General features: G+C 40.5%; 1 protein-coding gene across 9 annotated transcripts in view; it reads left to right on the top strand.

Annotated features, from left to right (window-relative positions):
• Positions 1-20,489, top strand: part of rptor (regulatory associated protein of MTOR, complex 1) — a 176,673-nt gene that overhangs the window by 21,052 nt on the left and 135,132 nt on the right. For all 9 annotated transcript variants that reach the window (XM_023954642.2, XM_078947150.1, XM_078947151.1 and 6 more), the window contains exons 3-4: positions 2,431-2,533; positions 3,990-4,072. In XM_023954642.2, coding sequence (XP_023810410.1) covers positions 2,431-2,533; positions 3,990-4,072 — 186 coding nt within the window. The remainder of the gene's footprint in view (positions 1-2,430; positions 2,534-3,989; positions 4,073-20,489) is intronic.

Raw genomic sequence — 20,489 nt, forward strand, 5'->3', positions numbered from 1 at the left:
CCACAACCATTTGAATAAAGAAATACTCAGAAACACAAGTTTGAGCTTCATTTTCTTTATACATGTCCTCCATCACCAGAAAAATTCTACAAGAACATGTTAAGAATACCAATTTTTATCAGAGCGGATCTTTAAATCTTCTATTCTTTGTATTCGTGACATGTGTTCACATGTCAGATCCAGCCCTGCGGAGTCCCTCCGGCACACTGCTGGATTGGGGGGAAATAACGGAGTGGCTTGATTAGTTTCACAGGAGCAGCCCTCGTGACATTGATCTTCCTCAGTACGTTACACAGCAGGTGCTTCTGTTGGTTATCTTTAAAGTATCCAGCTGTACTGTCACCTGGCAGTCTGTCAGGAACCACGTGTTATTAGGAGATGCGGAAAACTGACCAATGACCGCATTCATTAGCAGAAGGAAGCTTTCACAAACATACATATAGGTTGTGTATAAATTCCATCACTACTCACTATTTTGTGCGCTATATAGGGCATATGCCATTTTTTAGTCCGGATCTACCAATTCCAAAATCTAGAACCCTGGACATTTCTCTGAAGTCCCTGCAAAAAACTAGTGTGCATCAATGCGCACTAGTTTGGCAAATGTAGACCACAACTTGCTGCGTTTGAATGATTTATCACTTGAATTTTTGTTTTATTTTAGGACCATAAATAGTCTTCGTGAAATGTTCGTATTTATTAGGTTTTTACTTCGTCAAATGGGTGACGTCATCTGCTGTTTAAAAAAATAGTGAGCATGTGTCCGGGTTACGTTAAAATCCAGGGCACTAGATAGACCTGCAATAAATAGTCTTGCAGTGGTTAGGGAGTAGTGAGAGAATTCAGACATAGCCTTAAGAAAGACTATAGAGGACCAGCAGGTGTAATGTTGAAAGATGATGCTTGTTGCTGTTTTTTTTTGTCTGCATAATTGTTGAACATTTTCAGAAACAAGTTTTTTTGGTGTTAATCTGACCCCAGGATTTTGAGAGCGGCTCTAGTGTTTGAGTTTTTAATGAACCTCAAACAAACTTTGGTGGTAATAAGATGCTCAGGTTTCTGCATAGGTCTCAGAGACAGAATGAATCGGTTTCCTCTTTTGCTTCCATTGACTGTTTGCTGTCATTTGCCTTCAGCCCCCTCACAGGCCCCCGCAGCTTCTCAGATTGCATTTTTTGTCTTTTAGGCTTCTTAATTGATGGGTTGATGTCTTTAATCAATCAATAGCCTTTAATATTTTAGTGTTTTGAACGAACTCAGCCCCAAGAGCTCACAAACATTACAAGATTGAGCAGAAATGGATGGCTCTATAAATAGTAAATAGTTATTGGAGTTGTTGTATATTTATGTTTTAACTGTTTACCTTTATTGGTGTTTGGAATCAATTAAGTTTGATTGGCACCCTGATTGCTGGATATAAATGGACACCTGTCGTAAATTAGGCATAAAACGTTTGATGTGAATCAAAACTGATTCATATTAGGAAGAAATAGAAAAATGACAATTCAAAGTTAAAATTGAAAACAAAAGGCGGCCGTACGCGTTTTTAACAATTACGGTAGCAATATATACTGCATACATTTTTATTCAATTATCCTGCTATGTTTAACAACCAAACGCATTTCTGTGTGTTCCAATAAAAATGTATTAATCTGCAAAAGAAAGCAAACTCATCCTTATTCGGGCAGCTGTTTTTGATCTGAAAGGTGATTGGTTTAACAGACCGATGAAGTCATTAGCATTCCCTCTTTGAAAAGTGCTTACGTCAGACTGTAGACCTAATTAAACTGAATGATTAGAGTAGAAGTGATTGTTCTCTTCTGTAGGTTCAGCATTAGTGTGAAAGCTTGTTAGACATCAGGATGGAGCCATACATTGTCACCAAGCTCGATGTGTGCTGTGGTGCACAAAGGAAAGTGTTTCCAAGGTGATGATGAGAAAGAAGCCGAGGTTTCTTGCTGTTAGTTCGGTGTGTAATTTGCACTGGAGGAACTCCATGTTGCTTTATCAACCTTGTTTGTGAGTCAGAAGCTCTCACCTAACTTTTGAATCAATAGCAAACAATGGCCTCTTCCATTCTCTCTGCTCTCTTCCTGTATTTGTATGGAGGGTGGTCTTCATCTGGGGTTGTATTCTTGGCTTATAGTGACTCCAGTTTGAATCTTTTTTAAATTCCATCCTTTTTTAGCTGTGATGATAAATACGAGTCTTCAGTAGAGCAGAATTAGCCTAAATGTTATGGGTACTCTGATATTTACACCAGTTGGGGAAATGTGCAGTAAAGAGAACAGATCTTGTGTCTGACCTACCCTTTGGTGCTTAAACATGGCGACCAGCAGCAGCCAAATTATACAACCAAAAACAACAAAACTGATGATTTTTGGTGGTTTTAGCTTTGAATGGTAAATTGAATGTTGTGTGTGCCCACAGATGAAAACTGTGAGTGTTGCACTGGTGTTATGCCTAAATGTGGGAGTGGACCCTCCGGATGTGGTCAAGACTTCCCCCTGTGCACGACTGGAGTGCTGGATAGGTGAGTAATCAACACATCAAACCCTTGGGACGATTAGATATGAAATGTTCATGATTTACTCTGTGGTTTAAGGACTTTATCACACCAGGAAACCCATATCAGTCCGTGCTAAAGGGCAAATGTTGCTACCTGTAGTCCTAGTACTTTTCTGAGGTCTATGTATAACTGCCAAACTCCTGAACTGATGTGATTTTTTTCACGTTAACAAACCCACATTTTAATGGAATATAGATGTATTTGTCAAATGAATTTAGTTTCGGTTGGGTTACGCGAAAAACATTTCTCACATACAGTAACTAATGGCTTTAACAGCATGAATGAGCAACTTTCACCAGTAAAATGTTAAATTTGTGCATAAAAATGTGAAAACATTTCTTGCCGAAAAACTTAATAAAAAAATTAAAAAAGAAAATTGTTCTCTGGTTCCATGAATTTATTTTCTAAGTGAGGATTGTTTTAATTAATGAATGAGTTTTTAGGGATCTATAACAGATGCTGGAGCACTGATATCACTGTTGTCTACATTTCTATATGTCTTGTTTTCTTACCATTCACTTTTAAATGGGTGCAAAAACCAGGCTAATACTGCTAAGCCCATATTTAGTCAGCCTCGTAGAAACACGATGGTGTGGGCAGTTTTGGTTACTTTATGGGTTTATGCCGAGCTGTTTGAGCAATTTGGGTTTTGAATTGCTAAAGTGATAATAACAGTAACAACACCTATTTAGTCTTTCCTTAACGCCAAGAACACCATATAGAAATGGTCAAAGAACGAAACGGTAAAAAAGAAGATGGAACAGTGAGAGTTACAGCGACAATGAGGGGCTTATCAGATGAGTGTTTTAAAAAAGTGATAAGGAGTCGATGTTATGGATGTGGGGAGGAAGAGCCGTCCATAGTTAAGTAGCAGACTAGCTGAAGGGTTTGTCCCATTGCTAAGACTGAAACTGTCATCTCCATGGGCTGGCTTTGAATATAAAACAATAGTTTAGCCTCCCCTGAGACTAACTGTTGTTAGCCTGTGAGGTACATCACATTTGGAGTGCAGTAGTTAAAGTTTCAGAGACTCCCTTTGTGCTCTCTGAGGACACTGCAGACGTGTCACATGGTTGGGAAGGATACTTTTAAGGTTATATTAAATGTTAAAAGAAAGGGTGATCTCCTGAAAAAACTTTTGGATAGACGTTTAAACAAAATTCAGATTTTATGTCGCATATGAGGCTGTATGAGGGAAATCCAAACCTTGATCTTTGTCTTAATGTTTTTGCACAGAGCACATCAAAATATCGGACAGAATTTCGCTACGTCCTACAGAGAATGACAGACCCTGTGTTGTAGTTAACTGGCAAAAGGCGGCTCAGTCCACTCTAAAACCTACACGACTATGCCTGACTCATTCATTGTATGTGCAGCTGTGGTGTATCTTGTAACGCTCTTGTGTCTGTCTCCTTGCTAGACCCTCTGTCCATGAGTCCACAGAAAGCCCTGGAGACCATCGGGGCCAACCTGCAGAAGCAGTATGAAAACTGGCAGCCCAGGGTGAGTGAGGCCGCCCCCTCCCAGGTCGTTTACTGCAGACATTACCCACACCATAATGGGATGTGTGCAGAGCTCAATCTTGCTGTGATTGTAATGAAACTCAAATGAATCAGAGGTACTTTAAGGTTGATATGTTTGGTTAAGATTTACTTGTTTAATGTTTGTTTTATGGATTTTTTCTCCCGTCTATCTTTAATAATTTGGATGATTCAAGTGGCTTTGCATCAAAGCTGCCAGTTATTAAGCAACAGCACCTTTCAACCTTGTTAAGTTGTGGCATATCGATTCTGATGTTTGTAATAAACCAAGAGAAAATGCTTGTAGGCATCCTCTAAATTGTCAGACTTTGTTTGTCACGGTCGTAGCAAACGTGATCAAGTTATTGATCATTTGGTATTGATCATAGGAAATCAGTAATAGGTTTATTTTATATTTTTAATCTCTATAGCTTATTTTTTCTAAGTTGCTCTGCAGCTATTTTTTTGTTGAAGTATTTGCAGTTAAAAATTTTTTTTTTAAAGCAGTTTCCTTTATTTTGGCACATTTAAAATCTTACTAAAAACGACGACGAAACATGTGACTTGGTTTTGCTCAAACCCTGGTTGGGTTCACTTAAACTATGCTACTAGCAAATAGACTAACTAGTAAAAAGAGGAAGTAGTTTAGATTACTCAACATTTAGGGAATGCTTTGATCTTGTGTCTTGCTCAAGGATACTCTGCGTGGCTCTATGTTTTTACCCTTGGCCAAATGATTTCCAGTCATCCTGGCAACCCAATGAGCTTTAGCCACTCCCCCCCCCCTACGCTAAACCTACTGTAAGTGAGTAGGAGGCTCAAGTACCATGTAAAAATGTACACGTCCAAACTGAACATTTCCAAATTAAAAAGATATTCAAACATTTCTCGTGAGAAGGTTTATGAGGGCTTTAACACGAGCTCCATCAGATCTTCTTCGTTCTTTATCTTGTCAGAGCTCATTGTGGGCAAAAAAGTAGCAGTTAAACTCCAAAGAAAAAAAGTTATATTTTCGGCTTTTTCTGTCTGGAACCAATTCTGAACTTGTTTTTTTTTCGAGTCCTTGAAAAAAACCTTCCTTCTTGATGCTTAGAGGGGTTAAAAAATGCAATTCTTTGGTTTGCTCTGCTTTAAATGTTTAAAATATGTTGCATTTTTTAAAAATATGTTTTTTTCTTCTTTCAAACTGAAAGTGTGTGTTTTATTTAAAAACGCTGGTTTTACTTTTTCTTGGATTTTGGTGTGTCTACCACAGGCACTACTGTATTTCTTAAAACTTACTTGTGAGTAATTTCCTATAAATTTAGTATTTACTGGAGTAAAATGAAAATGCTAAAACACTTCATTCATTCTCAAAGGGAAAAACTGTTGCAGTTTTGACTATAAAAAATCCATTCATCAAAGAAGAAAAGTTAAAAGTGTGCATATTTGATGAGATAAAAGCGTAAACGCATTAAATGCAAAGACAAAAGGATAAGCAACAAAGTAAGAACCACTTTTTGTCGTTTGAAAGCATTTGTTTATTTATTACATTTGTTCTTTTACGGGAAATTACTAGAAAACATAAAAACTTATTTTGAGGTGAAGCAACAATTCATGTGATCAATATTTATGATCAGGTTTTTTTTTATTCATAGATAAAAACAGTTTTTTTTGGTTGGATTTTGCAGCTTAGATGTAGTTCAAAACATAAGTCTTGAAGATAATGATTCAATATTTTTGAGAGTTTTAGGAGATGAAAAGAAAAAGAACATACTCCTATAATCTGGTTTAAGATTATACCGTGTATTTGGGGGTAAAAAAACATCACTATTTAAATCCAGTTGGAAAGGACTGGATTTGATCTGTTTTCTGTTGAGAGATTTCATTGGTAATGTTGGCTAAAGAAATCTCAGAGATGGCTTTAGATGGGTAACAACAGGAAACGTAAGCACACAAACGGCTGTGGAGACTCCAAACAAAATCTCACAATGAGGAGGTCGAAATAGAAACACAGCAACGAGCTGTTTGGTAAGACGGTGGAGGAGAAAAAGTCTCCAGAGGGAGAGCGGCTAAAGAAATGTAGGCTTGGGCTTGATTGACCTCAGAGGTCATCCGCAAATGTTGGTAGGAGAGCAGGAGGAGGAGTGGGAGGCTTCGAAAGCTGCTCCTTTTTCCAGCCTGAGGATTCACAGCGAAGCAGCACCGCACTCACTGGGCTACAATGTTCGCCAACACACCTTACATAAACTGTTGACAAAGCAATCAATTACACTGCAGTTATTGCCTTTTTGTCGCAGTGGGGCGAGATCTCATAATACATCATTTTAAATGCATAAAGTTAATGAATATTAGACAGAAAAGCGAGTCGGAATCCATTTTTTTCAGGTTTTCTTGCTTTGTCTGTAATGTAGACGGTTCTAACATCACAGATGCCTAGACGTTTTTTGTGTTTCTATTTCTGCTGTCAGAAGTCCATCCCTGTTTCCAGCTCAAACATCAACGCTCAAATCCAGAAAATGCACAGATCAAGGCAACGTTCTTCCCAGCAACCGCCTATTCACCACTACCAGCTTCTGTTATTTTACTTAACACTTATGTCTTGTTTGTTTACCTTTTTTTGTCAATCTTAGACCTCATCAGAGCTCTGGTATCTTTACATATCTCTGTATGTTTGTGCTAATAGAAGCTGGAGAAGTCCATTCCAGTCAGCTTCATGTCATTTTTTTAAGTAGTAAAGTTAAAGTCCCACTATCTGTCACACACCAAGGTGTGCGAAATTTGTTCTCTGCTTTTGACCCATCCCCCGGGGGAGCGGTGAGCTGCAGACACAGGAGAACCATTTGGTGGCTTAACCCCCCAATCCAACCCCTTAATGCTGAGTGTCAAGCAGGGAGGCATTGGGTCCCATTTTTAAAGTCTTTGGTATGACTCGGCCTGGGTTTGAACCTTCCAGTAACAAGGCGGACACTATAAACACAAGGCCACTGAACTGGCCTCTGCATTACAGCTGTCTGAATGCCCTTGGGCCAGGCACCAACCTCCATTTCCTTTTAATGTCTCTACTCTGTTTAAGTGTAATAAACAACTGGTTTATAGACCAAACGCTGATTAAATTAGGTGATGGGTGAATATGGCTGACTCTTTAATTGACAGCACTTATATTATGACACAGTTCAGAAATCCTCAGTAGCTATACAAACCACTGTTGGACGGCTGTCAGAGCCAGGTTTTAATCGTTTAGAAAAGAGCTGCATGACTTATCAAATTTCAACTTGTTGGTTAAAGATTTTGTTGTCAGATCATTCCATGCAAACGGTCTCTTTAGCCTTGTTTCCTCTGAGCGGTCCGGTCCGGTTTAGAATGGTCCAGGCAATCCCGGTGAGCGTTTCCACTCAAAGTTGGACCGTCATGGCGCGTGCGGGGTGAAGCAAATAAGAGCAACAATGGAGGTCTTCCAGCAGCTCATTTTTTTTCAGCTTGGCTTTTGGTACTTCGTTTATACAAGTCATTAAATGTTTGAGAGAAGATTGTGAAGGGATACAGCTGCTCTCTTGCCGCTTTTTTATTTTGTCCTAATGACCTTCAGCCAATCAACAGGTTTCAACAGTAGCTCTGTCTTCACCGGTCTGTTCCATTTTTCTATGGACCTACAACCATTGGAGGCCCAAAAATGATACAGTTGGGTCTGGCTTAATGAGTTTATGGGTTTTATGATAGACCATACTGGACTGTATCGCTCAGTGGAAACAAGGCTTTAAAGATCATATAGGATAATTTGGCTAATAAGACAAGACAACAATTTAATGAATGAAAATAGTTAGACAAAGTACAAGTACATTTGTTTTTTAGTAGTTTAAATGATTTTGGGCTAAATCCTAAACCTATTACCTTTATGAGTGGTGAAAAAAATCTGAAAAGTCAGTTTAAAATGCCTCTTTCGATTATTGGAAATCTTTTTTCTGCCATATTTTTCTGTCACCTGGTGTGTTTCCTCCATGTAGTTTTTCCTTTTTCTATGGTTTAAGCTATATTTAATGACCTTTCCTGCGTCACTATTCATTAGGCCTCATATTCAGCAATTAGGTTGTGTGTGTACAGTCATATCTGATATTCATAGTGACCATCAGATATGATCGTGACTGTGGTCATACCGGATGAAAATAAGCAGCTGGGGAACAGCAGGTTACTGTATGACGGCAGCAGAGGAACATTTACTTGTCCGCTCATTTAGGTCAGCTAGAGGCGTTTGTGGGAGTGTAGTTTGCCCAATCATAAAGCGACTCTGATTTCACTTGCGTTGGGGCTTCTTTGTGTTCATTCACTTATTTTATTGCACCTTCAGTTTGTGTAGTCATTGTCAGAAACAATTAAATCAATTCTTTTGCTGAACAAAAGTTTTTTTCTATATCTGGATGTGTCATGCTCTGCCTAGAGGCTCATACTGGGGTCATATTAGGCTGCTTTTGTTCCGCAGACATGATGCTAAGACATGAAATGTTACAATACCTTGGCTTTGAGTTTCTTGCGGTGTATCTGCTTCAACAAGATTCCTCTGCTCTGTCATCTTTCAAGTTTCACTTGTTCACTTTCATATTCTCTCCGCTTGTCTTCTTTTTTTTGAGTCCTTTATTTGTTTGAAATGCTTTCCTCTCGACTTGTTGGTTTCTGAGATGAAAAGCGATGTTTGTCCTGTCAAGCGGTCTGTTCAAAGTCCAACACATTGAGGCTAAATTGCTGAACACATTAGAGCTGCCAAACAGGTTTAGACCCACTTTTTTGCATCTGTGTGGTGTCTATTTGTTGCTTTGTGGCTGCAGACCCCTCCTGTCTTCTCAACTAACCATGTATTTTTTTTTATTATCCTTGAGCGGTAAGTCAAACTCCTTCTGCCTGCTTGTGAGGTGTGCTGCTTTTACCATGTTGGTATACAAATCTAAACTTTCCTTGTTGCTTGCAAATATCCTGGATTGACTGTATAAAAGTTCTGAGGACGGCACATTTGTAATCAGAGGTTATATAGTTAAAAGTTGCTAAAAAGCAGGGTTGAGGCATCCCTTAACTTCTTGTTACTGTGCACCTGTTAGCTGTCGAGCTGTGAAACATGAAGACATTTTCAATACCACATTAACTCTGGTGGACTGAACTGTGATTGGGCTCCAATGTCCTTCCGGGGGTGTCTGTGTGGTGAAACCTCAGAAAACCTAAATTGAATGTTGTAAAATAATATTGAAGTGAAGTCGCTATATGGATGCTGCCATGTTGGAACCATCATTTCTATGGTAACCGCCAACGCAGTGTGAGTTTGTTGGAAGTCCACACCCCTAATACTTGAAAGAGGGCTGTCTGAGGAATTGCTGTTTATTTCTTAATAGAATTCTATGGGATTTTGGCTTCCTGGTACTTCCTGTAGGAACTTGAGGGGGTCAGGGTCTCTCAGTCCAATTCTCATATACAGTCAATGCCTGGAGATAAAAAAAAGGTAGCAGGGCGAGGAAGAATTACAACATCTATAATTGTGGACTGATATTTTTGGCGACACATGATATTTTAACGAGCTCCTTCATTGGTTTTTGAACTGCCCACTAGGAGCCACAGAGAGAAATATTATCCCACTGATGTGCAACAAGCACAGATCTAAAAATTCTGTGGGAAAAAACATGGAATAAGGCTGATATATCCTGATGGGACAGGGAGAAGCTAGTTAATATTTCTGTCTGAGATACCGATGACTCATGCGTGCCTCATTAAACACTATTTTCCTTGTATTGGTGCTTACTTAATATCGATGCAGAACCAATATTGCTTAGACACCCATCGTTAAAAATGGAGCTTACTGGGGATGCATGTGCATTATGTATCTATGAATATCCAGCACCTTCATTTTGAACCATCACTGAATTGAAAAAGCATCTGAAATTATCCCGACCTGGAGATCTTATGGCTTTTAAGCTGCATTTCCGCTGGATGCTTTAGTGCACTACATCCATACTATTTCCATTAACAAAAGTTGAATCAATTCCAGAATAAACCATCTTCTACTTGGCGCCCTTCTGTTGAGGTACTAAGATGAATAGAGCAGATCTGTGAAGGTGCAAATCTATAAATCCGGTCTGTTGTGTAGTTAATTTTGTTTATTTTCAGATCTACTTAAACAGGGACAGTGCACGCTAATGAACATTTCTGTAATTGTACCAATGCTAGCTGCAAAATGAATTTTCAATGTAGTCCCTGGTGTTTCCAACAACACCAAAAACGTAAAAAATCAACAGTAAAAAAGTAATGCAGAAAGTCAGTTTGAAAGTTAAATAGAATAGTCTCTACATATTTTAAAATCTGTTTATTTAATCAAAAACAAATTAAAAAGATATAATTTGATAAATTATCTACAATAATGAAACAATGGAAACGGTAAAACTGTGAAATGCATCCAACACTGACATACAACATTTCTATTTGCAGGTTCATGCAATGTAGGAAACAGGATGTGGCGTCCTCAGGAGTGTGTGTTGTTTGGATTCAAGACAAATTTTTAGTTGATTCCTAAATGCATTAAAAGTTTGACACCATCTTAGGGTGAGTGGTACACCTTTGCAGATGTTACAGCCCTTAACAAAGAGAACAGATAGTCCAAAGTTGGTATTTATCACGATCATGTTGTTTTGTTTGTCATTAACAACACAAAGACATTGAGGATTTAAAATGATTACGGTTAGGACTATCCTAAGAGACGGTGCATTTATTGGTAGAAGAAGGCAAGAGTTGTAGAGGAAGACCAAAGAGGAGACTGTTTTTGACTTCCTAGTAGAGGTCTACAGCATGTTAAGTGAGTCTTGAATTTGATCTCATTTTGACAGTAATTGCGCTGGTCAGCATAGTGATGAATTGCATTAAGGCTTTCATGTGCGGAGGTTCAATCCCAGGCTTTGATGACTGCCTCATAACTTTCATGTACCTGTTAAATATAGCCTTTATTCCTAACTTCTGGGTCTGAATCTTCCAGAGAGTGCCGTCGATGAGTTTTCTCAGAAAGTTGAACTACCCTTGTTGCTCTGGTAACTGCTTCTCATCATCAGTGGTTTGTTTCCATTGTATAAAGGAATTACTTCTATTGTTTGCTGTTACTGAATGTTCACACTGGCTGTGTTTACTGTCTTCTGATGTTACCAGTTGGTGTGTAACCTTTTTTCCTTATCCTAAGCGTGTGTGTGTGTTTTGGCCATCTGCAGCGATGCAGAGCAGGAGGGGACAACACAGGAGGCCAGGATGTGACTCAGTGGACAAAAGATGCACCTCCCACCTTTTGATTCTGCTATTTTTTACTTTGGCGACATGAAAAGATAGTGTTGTTTCATCCTGGTTTCAGGTCCAAAAAACTCCCAGTTGAGTAGAATGTGGGTGGGGGTGCAAAAGTGTGTTCAAGGACAATTGTAATTAAAGCTACAAGTAGCATTTAGCGGGCCCGAGCACGTACGACCGCCTGGCACGAGCGACCGCCCCGTGAGCAACGCCCTGCTCGAGCCATTCTCGTCGTTTTTTCTTGTCCATTCTGGAGCTCCAAGCTAATGTTAATATGACAGCAGCCTGTGGGGGGGGGGGGGGGGGGGGCTGTAATCTGTTGCCTTAAGGGACAAAGACTTTTGCATATAGCATGAAAAAAATTCAAGCAATGATGATAATTGCTATCACTGTCCCTAAGGATGAGAACAATAGAACTCATTCAATTTCCACTACAATGTCTAGATGAGTGTCAGCTATGTCTGATAACTTGGCCAATTAGCTGGACCGGGATCTTGCAAAGTGCAGGTGGTTAACGTCCAGTGTAATGAGTCTGTGGACGGCAACAGTACAGCATAGCTTTTGGTTTCCACAAGAGAAGAACTCCTGACACATCTGCCCTAACAGACAACTACAAGAGGAGTTGAAATGTATAACACGGTGAAGGAGTTTTTGTGCAGAAAAAGGTACAATTAGAAAAGCTGGTAGCAGTGACTGCAGATGGGACTCCTGCTATGATCAATAGACAAACAGGTTTCATCACTCACTGTAAAGCTGACCCAGACTTTCCAAAATGTCTGCATTACTGCTGCGTCATTCACCAGCAGGCCTTATGTGCAGAAGTGATTGGCTCTGGACATATAATGACTCTTATTCTGAAAATCATAAAATACCTCAGCTGCAAAGCAAAAATGCACAGGATTTTTAAGGTGCTATTGGAGGAGATGTCTGTTGAATATGGTGAATATGAACATTAGCCGCGTTTACATGGGCAAAAGTAATCGGAATGAACGCCTGATCGGAAAGAAAATGCGTCATGTAAACGCGCCGTTCGGAATACTCTGCCCCGGTCAGACTCATTCGGATCAGAATTTCTTTCCGATCGAGATAGGTGGGTTATACCGATCGTTTATCCGATCGTGGAGCATGTAAACGGTCATTCCGATCGTGTGTCACTGCTGCTCTGGTTTACGTCACGCATAGACGGTGTTTCGCTGAGAGAAAGCTTTTGAGCGCACACGGGACCGACCAGCTCTGCGGACGCCCCGTGAAAAGCGCCGCTCCGCTCTCGCCCCGCTGGCTCTCCCCTCTCTTACACCCCTCACGGGGGAGATTCGGAGGAGGAGCGCTTCGTGCCCCCTGACGCTCACTCGGTCCACTGGCACCCGAGTGAACAGAGCAGCTGGATTAATAATTTTGTGTCGGGGGGGGGGGCTTTTTTACGTGTGCGTTTTGTTGTTTTGTTATGTGTGAGACTGCGAGCCGTCCCGCCGCTCTGGGTTAGCGGCTGCAGGACTCAGGAGGAACCGTGTTCGAACAGAGCTCGGGCCGCTAGCTCACAGAGTGGCTTTGGGGCGGTCTGTGTGAACTTTCAGAGCAGAAATAAATGTCGCTCAGTCCTTAGAAAGCTGCAGATTGCTGCGTTTCTCGCACGGTCCTGGATTTTGTGTCCATCCATCAGGCTAATGATGTTAGCCCGTGTTAGTCTGTCCTAAGCTTTCGTCCAGCTTAATTCTTCCACAAAAAAAGCACTGACCACACAGATTAAATATAACGATGAGCGAACAGGCAATTCATAATATTCATGACATTAATAAAAGCACGTTTGGAAGATCGTCTCGTATGTTACCGAGCTGCTGCATAAATGTCTGTGGAAGCGGTTTGTTTACAACGGGACCTATATCCGCATCCGGGTGATTTTTACACTACTGCGCATGCCCAAATGATTCATTCCGAACGAGAGTGTGAGCCATGGGAACGTTTGTTCTAATCGGAAAAAGGTTTTCTGTGCCCATGTGCACGGGTGAATTTTAACCCGACCATTGATCCGATCAAGATATTCTGCCCATGTAACCGCGGCTACTGTGAATCTGAACTTGCATTCTTGACTGACATTACTGGAAAACTAAACCACTTGATCTGCGAGCTGCAAGACAATGGCAAAACTATTTTTTTTTGACCAGCCTGCCTGAGCCAGTGTTTTTCTTGTGGGGATCTTTTCTGCCAGGGCTTGTCAGCTTGGTCAGTGGATGTTGCTGCAGTTGTCTCCCTTGCTGGGACAGCTGGAGTTAAACAGCAGCTCACGGCTCTGAAGTGGACCCCGTTGCTGTCCCAGTCTGGATGGGCACTGTGGCGATGTTCCAATGGCCAGGCTGGCTCCTGGTATAAAGAGATTCCCAAATACCATTTCGTAACCGCAGAGCCAAGGATGTGTTTACATGTTTAGGTCAAAAATGTGATGGACAGCTTCATGTTGTCTAAACATGCCACCCTGTTATTAATCCAGTTGATATGGTTCTCCATCTGTGTCTAGGTGATAGAAAAGCATTTTTTTTTATATTTAGAGCTCTAAGCAAACAAACAGTTGTCTATATAAAAGAGCTTTTACAATTGTGCACTTTTAGCAGGTCTCTGAGTTCATGTGACCAATGTATGGTGGATTTTCACAGACCTTGTTTAAAACTGAAGGTGAGAGAGACTTAGAGAAATGGCTTCATTGTTCTGGAGTTCTTTGTTTCATCCACAGAAGAGTAGAATTGGTGATTGATTTTGAAAAGCTGCTGAAAAAAGTATCTTTTTCAAATTGCAATTTCTAACTTGGGTTTTACATTTTGTGTTCCATTTTTTGTGCTTTAATTGGGAAGCATTTGTTATTTGTTTGGTGTTTTTAAGGTTCTGCAAATATACACATCATTTTTTAGAGACATTTGTTATCAGTTGTGTTTGTTGATTTGTAGTTTAATTTCATTGGATGTATAGATGTCGTGTGGGGGGGAGGCTCGAGAGCAGGTAGGACCCAGGCGCAGAGACGGGAGGCAAACGGGTTCAGGGCAAGTGGGTTTATTTAACTAACAAAAAGCGCTGCAGAGCAGGATGACAAAACTAAAAACAAAAACTTACTGTGGCATGGCAAGGGACATGGACGCCAGACAAGAAGACGTGATCAACATGAGCAGAAGTTAATGGACCAGCACAGGAGGAAGGCAGAGACAAGACTTATATACAGACAGGGCAGACAAGACACAGGTGAACACGATTAGGGCAGATGGGGACCAAAGGAAGTAAAACTCAAGAAACATGACAAGACAGGAAACCTTTCAAAATAAAACAGGAAACAGAACCAAACAAGACAGAACAAGAACTAAAGCGAAAAAAAAGACAACAAACTGAAACCATGACAATAGAAAGGAAAAGAAGTTCAAACATTGATTATAAAAAAGGATATAAGAGATAAAAAAAAAAGAAAAAGGAAAAGAAAAAAAATAAAATATTGATTTAATTGCATTTTGAATGAATAAAAAACAATGATTAATAGAATCAGAATCAGAATCAGGAATCAGAAAAAGTTTTATTGCCAGGTTCAGTAGAGCGCACTTTACAAAACGAGGAATTTGACTTGGTGTATAGTGCAATTAAGAATAAGTTAAAAATTAAGTTAACAACAACAACACACTATATACAGTAGAGTAAGGTGAATTAAAGTGGGAGCACAGATGGGCTGGGATGGTGGGGCCTGTAAGTGGCACCGACAGTCCTTTGGTGGGCGGGGGGGGGGGGGGGGGGGGTCACCTGGGGGAGTTGGGGTTCTGTTCAGCAGGTTGGCTGCAGTGGGGAAGAAGCTGTTCTTGTGGCGCGAGGTCCTGGTCCTGATGGACCGGAGCCTCTTGCCAGAAGGGAGGGGCCGAAAGAGATTATGTCCTGGATGAGAGGGGTTGGCTACAATCCTGGCTGCCCGCCTCCAGCTCCTGGAGATGTGCAGCTCCTGGAGAGACGGGAGGTGGCAGCCGATCACCTTCTCTGCTGAGTGGATGACGCGTTGCAGCTTGGCCTTGTCTCTGGCCGTGGCCGCAGCGAACCAGACTGTGATGGAGGACGTGAGGGTGGATTCGATGATGGCATCGTAGAAGTCTACCAGCATCTTTTCAGGGAGGTGAATCTTCTTCAGCTGCCTCAGGAAGTACATCCTCTGCTGGACCTTCTTAGTGATGGAGCTGATGTTCTGCTCCCACTTGAGGTCCTGGCTGATGATGGTTCCCAGGAAGCAGAAGGACTCCACAGAGGTCACCGGGGAGTCACAGAGGATGACAGGGGGAGGGGGGCTGGGGCCTTCCTGAAGTCCACTGTCATCTCCACTGTCTTCAGAGCATTAAGCTCCAGGTTGTCTTGACACCAGCCTGGCTATTTCACTCCTGTAGGCCGACTCATCTCCGTCAGAGATGAGGCCGATGAGTGTGGTGTCGTCAGCAAACTTCAGGAGTTTGACAGACAGGTGACCAGCTGTGCAGCTGTTTGTGTACAGGGAGAGTAACAGGGGTGAAAGGACACAGCCCTGGGGGGATCCGGTGCTTGTGGTCCGAGTATCTGAGACGAGCTTCCCCAGCCTCACATACTGCTGTCTGTCCGTCAGGAAGTCTGTGATCCACCTGCAGGTGGAGTCAGGCACATTCATCTTGGAGAGTTTTTAATACTAAAGATGTATGAAAGACATACCGAAAAAATATGTCTTTCAGTGTTTAACTGGCTGTCTTTGGATTATGCATGCCTGAGTAATGACCATTCTTACTCCTCATCTCTCTGTTCACTGCTTGCTAATTTACATAGCAGGGGTCCCAGCAGGAGGGGGCGGGGTTGTAACACGACTCCTTCAGCAGAGCCAGGCTGAGAGAGGCTTTGACATGTAAGATGTTAGATGTTAGAATGCCAGATGTTAGAATGACCAGTTCATTTTATATCTATGAAAATATTCAGGGAGCTATGGGACATGTTCAGCTTTAGGTCTGTGAAAATTGGTGTCGATTGTTGAAACATAAGTTACCATAAAAAAATGTTTGTTTGGAGTCTAGACAGATTTAACACAGGTTTTTGGATGAAAAGGATTTTTTATAAATCATCTGTTACACTTTTAAGTCTGAAAAAAATATGGAAGGCAGCAAACACAGATCCCTACCGTTTTTAATTTTTTTGTGCTGATATTTGAAAGATAAGTTATGCAAAAAAATAGGTGTTTGCAGTTTTGCCTAAAAAGACGTTTTCGGACCTTTTTGGATGTAATGCTCTCTAAGATGTCACCTGTAACTTCAATCATTCTGAATTTTTTTAGGAAGCAGTAGCACATAAATGCCTATGAAAGTTGAATTCTTGGTGCTGATAACCTAAACAGAATTTATGCTAAAAATCTTTGTTCAGTCCAAAATTTCATTAAAAAAATCAAGTGATGAAGTTTCTCGTAGACCCTATAGTGTTACATATCAAAGCTGGAGGTTATTAAAGGCATCTAATTCTGAAATCTCAGCTTCCTGAGACAAACGGCTGATTTATAATAAATTTCTATTATTTGGGTGCACATAATCGACCACTTCCTGTTACGCAGGCACCGTCAGGTGTACACCCATGAAACTTTACATGATGAGAGAGGACCCTTCTGAGTATCTCCAGTTTTAATTTCATGCACATCGGACAAAGCAAAGAGAAAATACAGGGCAGAATGTGCCCAATGCAATAACTAGGTGGCGCTATAGAGCTCGTCCAAGATTGTCATATCCATGGGTTCAGAATAGAAGCTTCATCATATCCATTGAATTTCAGTGAGATTGGACAAGGAATGTGCACGTGAGAGCAACTTTTGTGTGCATAGCGAGATGCCCAACTTTGCCGCTCTGTCACGACCACACCCCCGCATTGAAAGTTAGGGTTTTTTGTCAGAGTAAACTTCAATGGCTTTTCAACAGGTGGACGTCATTTTCAGGTGTGTCGGCTCATCCTACTCGGAGTAGTGATGCTCCAAGTAAAACATGTCATTTCCTCTTGCCAGCAGGTGGCGCTACACTTTTTCCAGATTTTTTCACTGCAGATGTGTTCAGAGTCAGACTACAATCATGCACATAAATTTTGGATCAGATTGGATTATGCATGGCTGAGTAATGGCCATTTTTCTTTTCATGGCGTGTTTTCGAAACGACCTCCAATTTTGACGCGCCGCCATGGTCACAAACATCCATAAAAACTTAAAAGCTTCGCAATTTAACATCGGACATGTGTCTAGTTTACAAAACCAAAGTTTGGAGTCATTACTCCAAAATCTCTAGGAGGAGTTCGTTCTAGAGCGAGGCCTGCAAATGTCCAAAATACAGCAAAAATGACATATTGTCATCAAAATATCAGACTTCCTGTGCGACTGACAGGTGGGTCCTTTCAGACTTTTTTGTAGGTCTCCATCTGAAGAACATGCCCTGTAAAAATCAAGCTTGTACGTTAAAGCGTATGCGGGGCGTCGGGACAAAAGTCACTGTAGGTGGCGCTATCGAGCCGTTTTTGTGCGCCCATGCCAATCTCCTATAAAATACGAAATTTTTCGCGACTCCTGATGTGTGTGCCAAATTTGGTGAGTTTTGGGGTATGTTAAAGGCCTCAAAAAGGCGACTCTTCCGGTAGAATAATAATAATAATAATAATAATAATAATAAACATTCGAATTACAATAGGGTCCTTGCACTCCGTGCTCGGGCCCTAAAAATTGGGGGTGGACACAATTAGGAACAGACTCTGTGTGTGTTCAGAGTGCGGAGGAGCTCAGCAATGACAAAAACCACTCAGCCTTAAAGACATTTGTGTGACTTTGCAAGTCATCTGAATCACTTCACTGCCTTCCTTGCAGCGCCGCGTTGATGATCCAGATCCCATGTCTCCATGTTTTGTTCTTTGATTAAAACAGCTTTACTCAGCCAACCGCAGCAGGAAAATTTAATTAAAAAGCTCTTTTTTTCCAAGTTTCAGAAACAATGAACACAAAGGTGCTGTTGAGTCTGTGAGCATTTGGTGTAACATCTAACTTGAAGCCCTTAGCCTGGTTGTTTTTGTACTAAACACAGTCCGTTGTGACATTTTTATGCTGTCGTACAGTATTAAGAAAATTTATCCATATTGGAGGGGCTGCCAAATTGATATTTGGATGTACTCAGCCATGCTAAGCAGACGTTTTGGTTTCTTTTTGTCAGCAGTGTGACCGCATGGGTTTGTTTGGTCTCTGCAGCCAATTTTTTGTTATTTAATTTTTAATATGTATATTTCACTGCCTACTCTATCCATATCAAAAAGCTGTTACAAACGTGAAGATATCTTTTGTGAGAACAGAAGGGCTTTATTTTACACCTAAACTGTTTTTTCAAAGTGCCAGCATGAAGAAAAAATAATCTTAGAACACTTGGTAGATTAAGGACCCACTTAGGGCTGCACGATATGAGGAAAACTTGCGATATGCGATATGAGGGATTAATATTGCGATAACGATATAATTTGCGGTATATAAACAAATAGTGAAATAACCAAAAACATCACTCCCATTTTATTGCAACAGTTTAAGAATTGTACTCCAAATGACCCTCGTTGACATAGGAGGGAACATCTAACATAAAAGGGCTCTATCCGATTGGTCAAATGCATAAAGGGATTTATTTGATTCGTTAAATAATTTAAGCTGCCATAAGATTGTTTTAGCACATTTAAGGTAACCATTTATTGCATTTTTTGCTGTGTTTTGCGATATGCATATTGCACAGCTTGATCTTGCGATAACGATAGATTTGCGGTATATTGTGCAGGCCTAGACCCACTCTTATCTTCTTTTGATCTATGTTAAAAGCGTTCCCAGTGGTCTTGTAGTTATGGTTATGCCATTTTGAGCCAAAATCAAAAACATCTTGTTTTTTAGGACATAATTTCTGCAGAGTGGCAGTAGTTCCTTAGAACTGTGCCTCTGAGTTGTGTGCGGGACTGCTAGCGCCGAGAAACCCTTTCCCCTCCCCATTGCTGAGAGCTATCTGTTTACACCCTCTCCTGCTGGCTTACGGCCCCTCACAACCCCCAACCTTACATTACCGGTCCAAGAAAAAATGGTGAGGAATGTTGGAATAAAACACTCAGAAATGCAAATTTGAGCTTAATTTTCATATGTCCTGCAACATGGAAATGCCATAAAAACATTTTAAAAACACAATTTTCATCAGAGTGGGTCTTTTAATATCTACAATGTTTTTCCTTTTTAATAATCTCTATTTCTAAGCCATACCTTTACTTAATCTATGAAGTTTTTTCCAACACGAGTGTCTGGAGTTACACCAGTTGCCTTTATTTGTGCACAGCTAGATCAAATATTTTGTTAAGAATTATTATTATTATTATTTTCCATTTCATCTTTGAAGTTTAAAAAACAGAAAAATGTATTTTTAAGCTTCTTTTTCTAAGAATACTTAGAATACTTTTCTATTTGAGTTTTTATTTACAAAGTTCCAAACTCATTCTGGAAAGCTAAAGCAAATCAGGCATTTCTCTGCACTTTTTTGATTTAACCACTGTTGATTTTCTTCACTCTAAACTTTTTGCTGACAAAAGTTAACTTTTGCTATTGCAGCATTTCTGGTACATAAAATGCACACCTTGAATAGTGACATTTGTTTCCACGTGTGGTCAGAGTTCCTGTATTTATTTATTTATTTACTTTTACTTTCTTTTATCAATAATATCTGGAAAAGTATTTACAGTCTGCCAAAGATAAGGTGTTTTAATTATCAGTAATACAAGCTCTCTTTCTTTTAACAAATGTACAGGCTGCTGCTCTTTATTAGTATCTAAAACAATCTATCAGACCTTCTGTATTTTCTATAAGTGGCTACCAATTATAATTCTTCTGATGTCTTCTGAGACGCATTCAGCCTGACTTCTTTCACTAACAATCACCTCTGGAGTTGTTCGCCCTTAATTACTTCCTAGTTAGTTGTGCTTCTTGTTTGATAAATAGTGGAACTCCTCTTCTCACCAGAGGCTAATGGCTGCTCTCTTGTTGCTTCATTAATGTTCTCTTTTCATGGCGTGGTCTTGTGTTTCCGGACGGTGGTGATATCCATGTCAGCAATCTCACCAGCAGTGTC

Source organism: Oryzias latipes, chromosome 1 (assembly GCF_053564925.1).
Source record: "Oryzias latipes strain Hd-rR chromosome 1, Olatipes_Hd-rR_3.1".
Lineage (NCBI taxonomy): Eukaryota > Metazoa > Chordata > Actinopteri > Beloniformes > Adrianichthyidae > Oryzias > Oryzias latipes.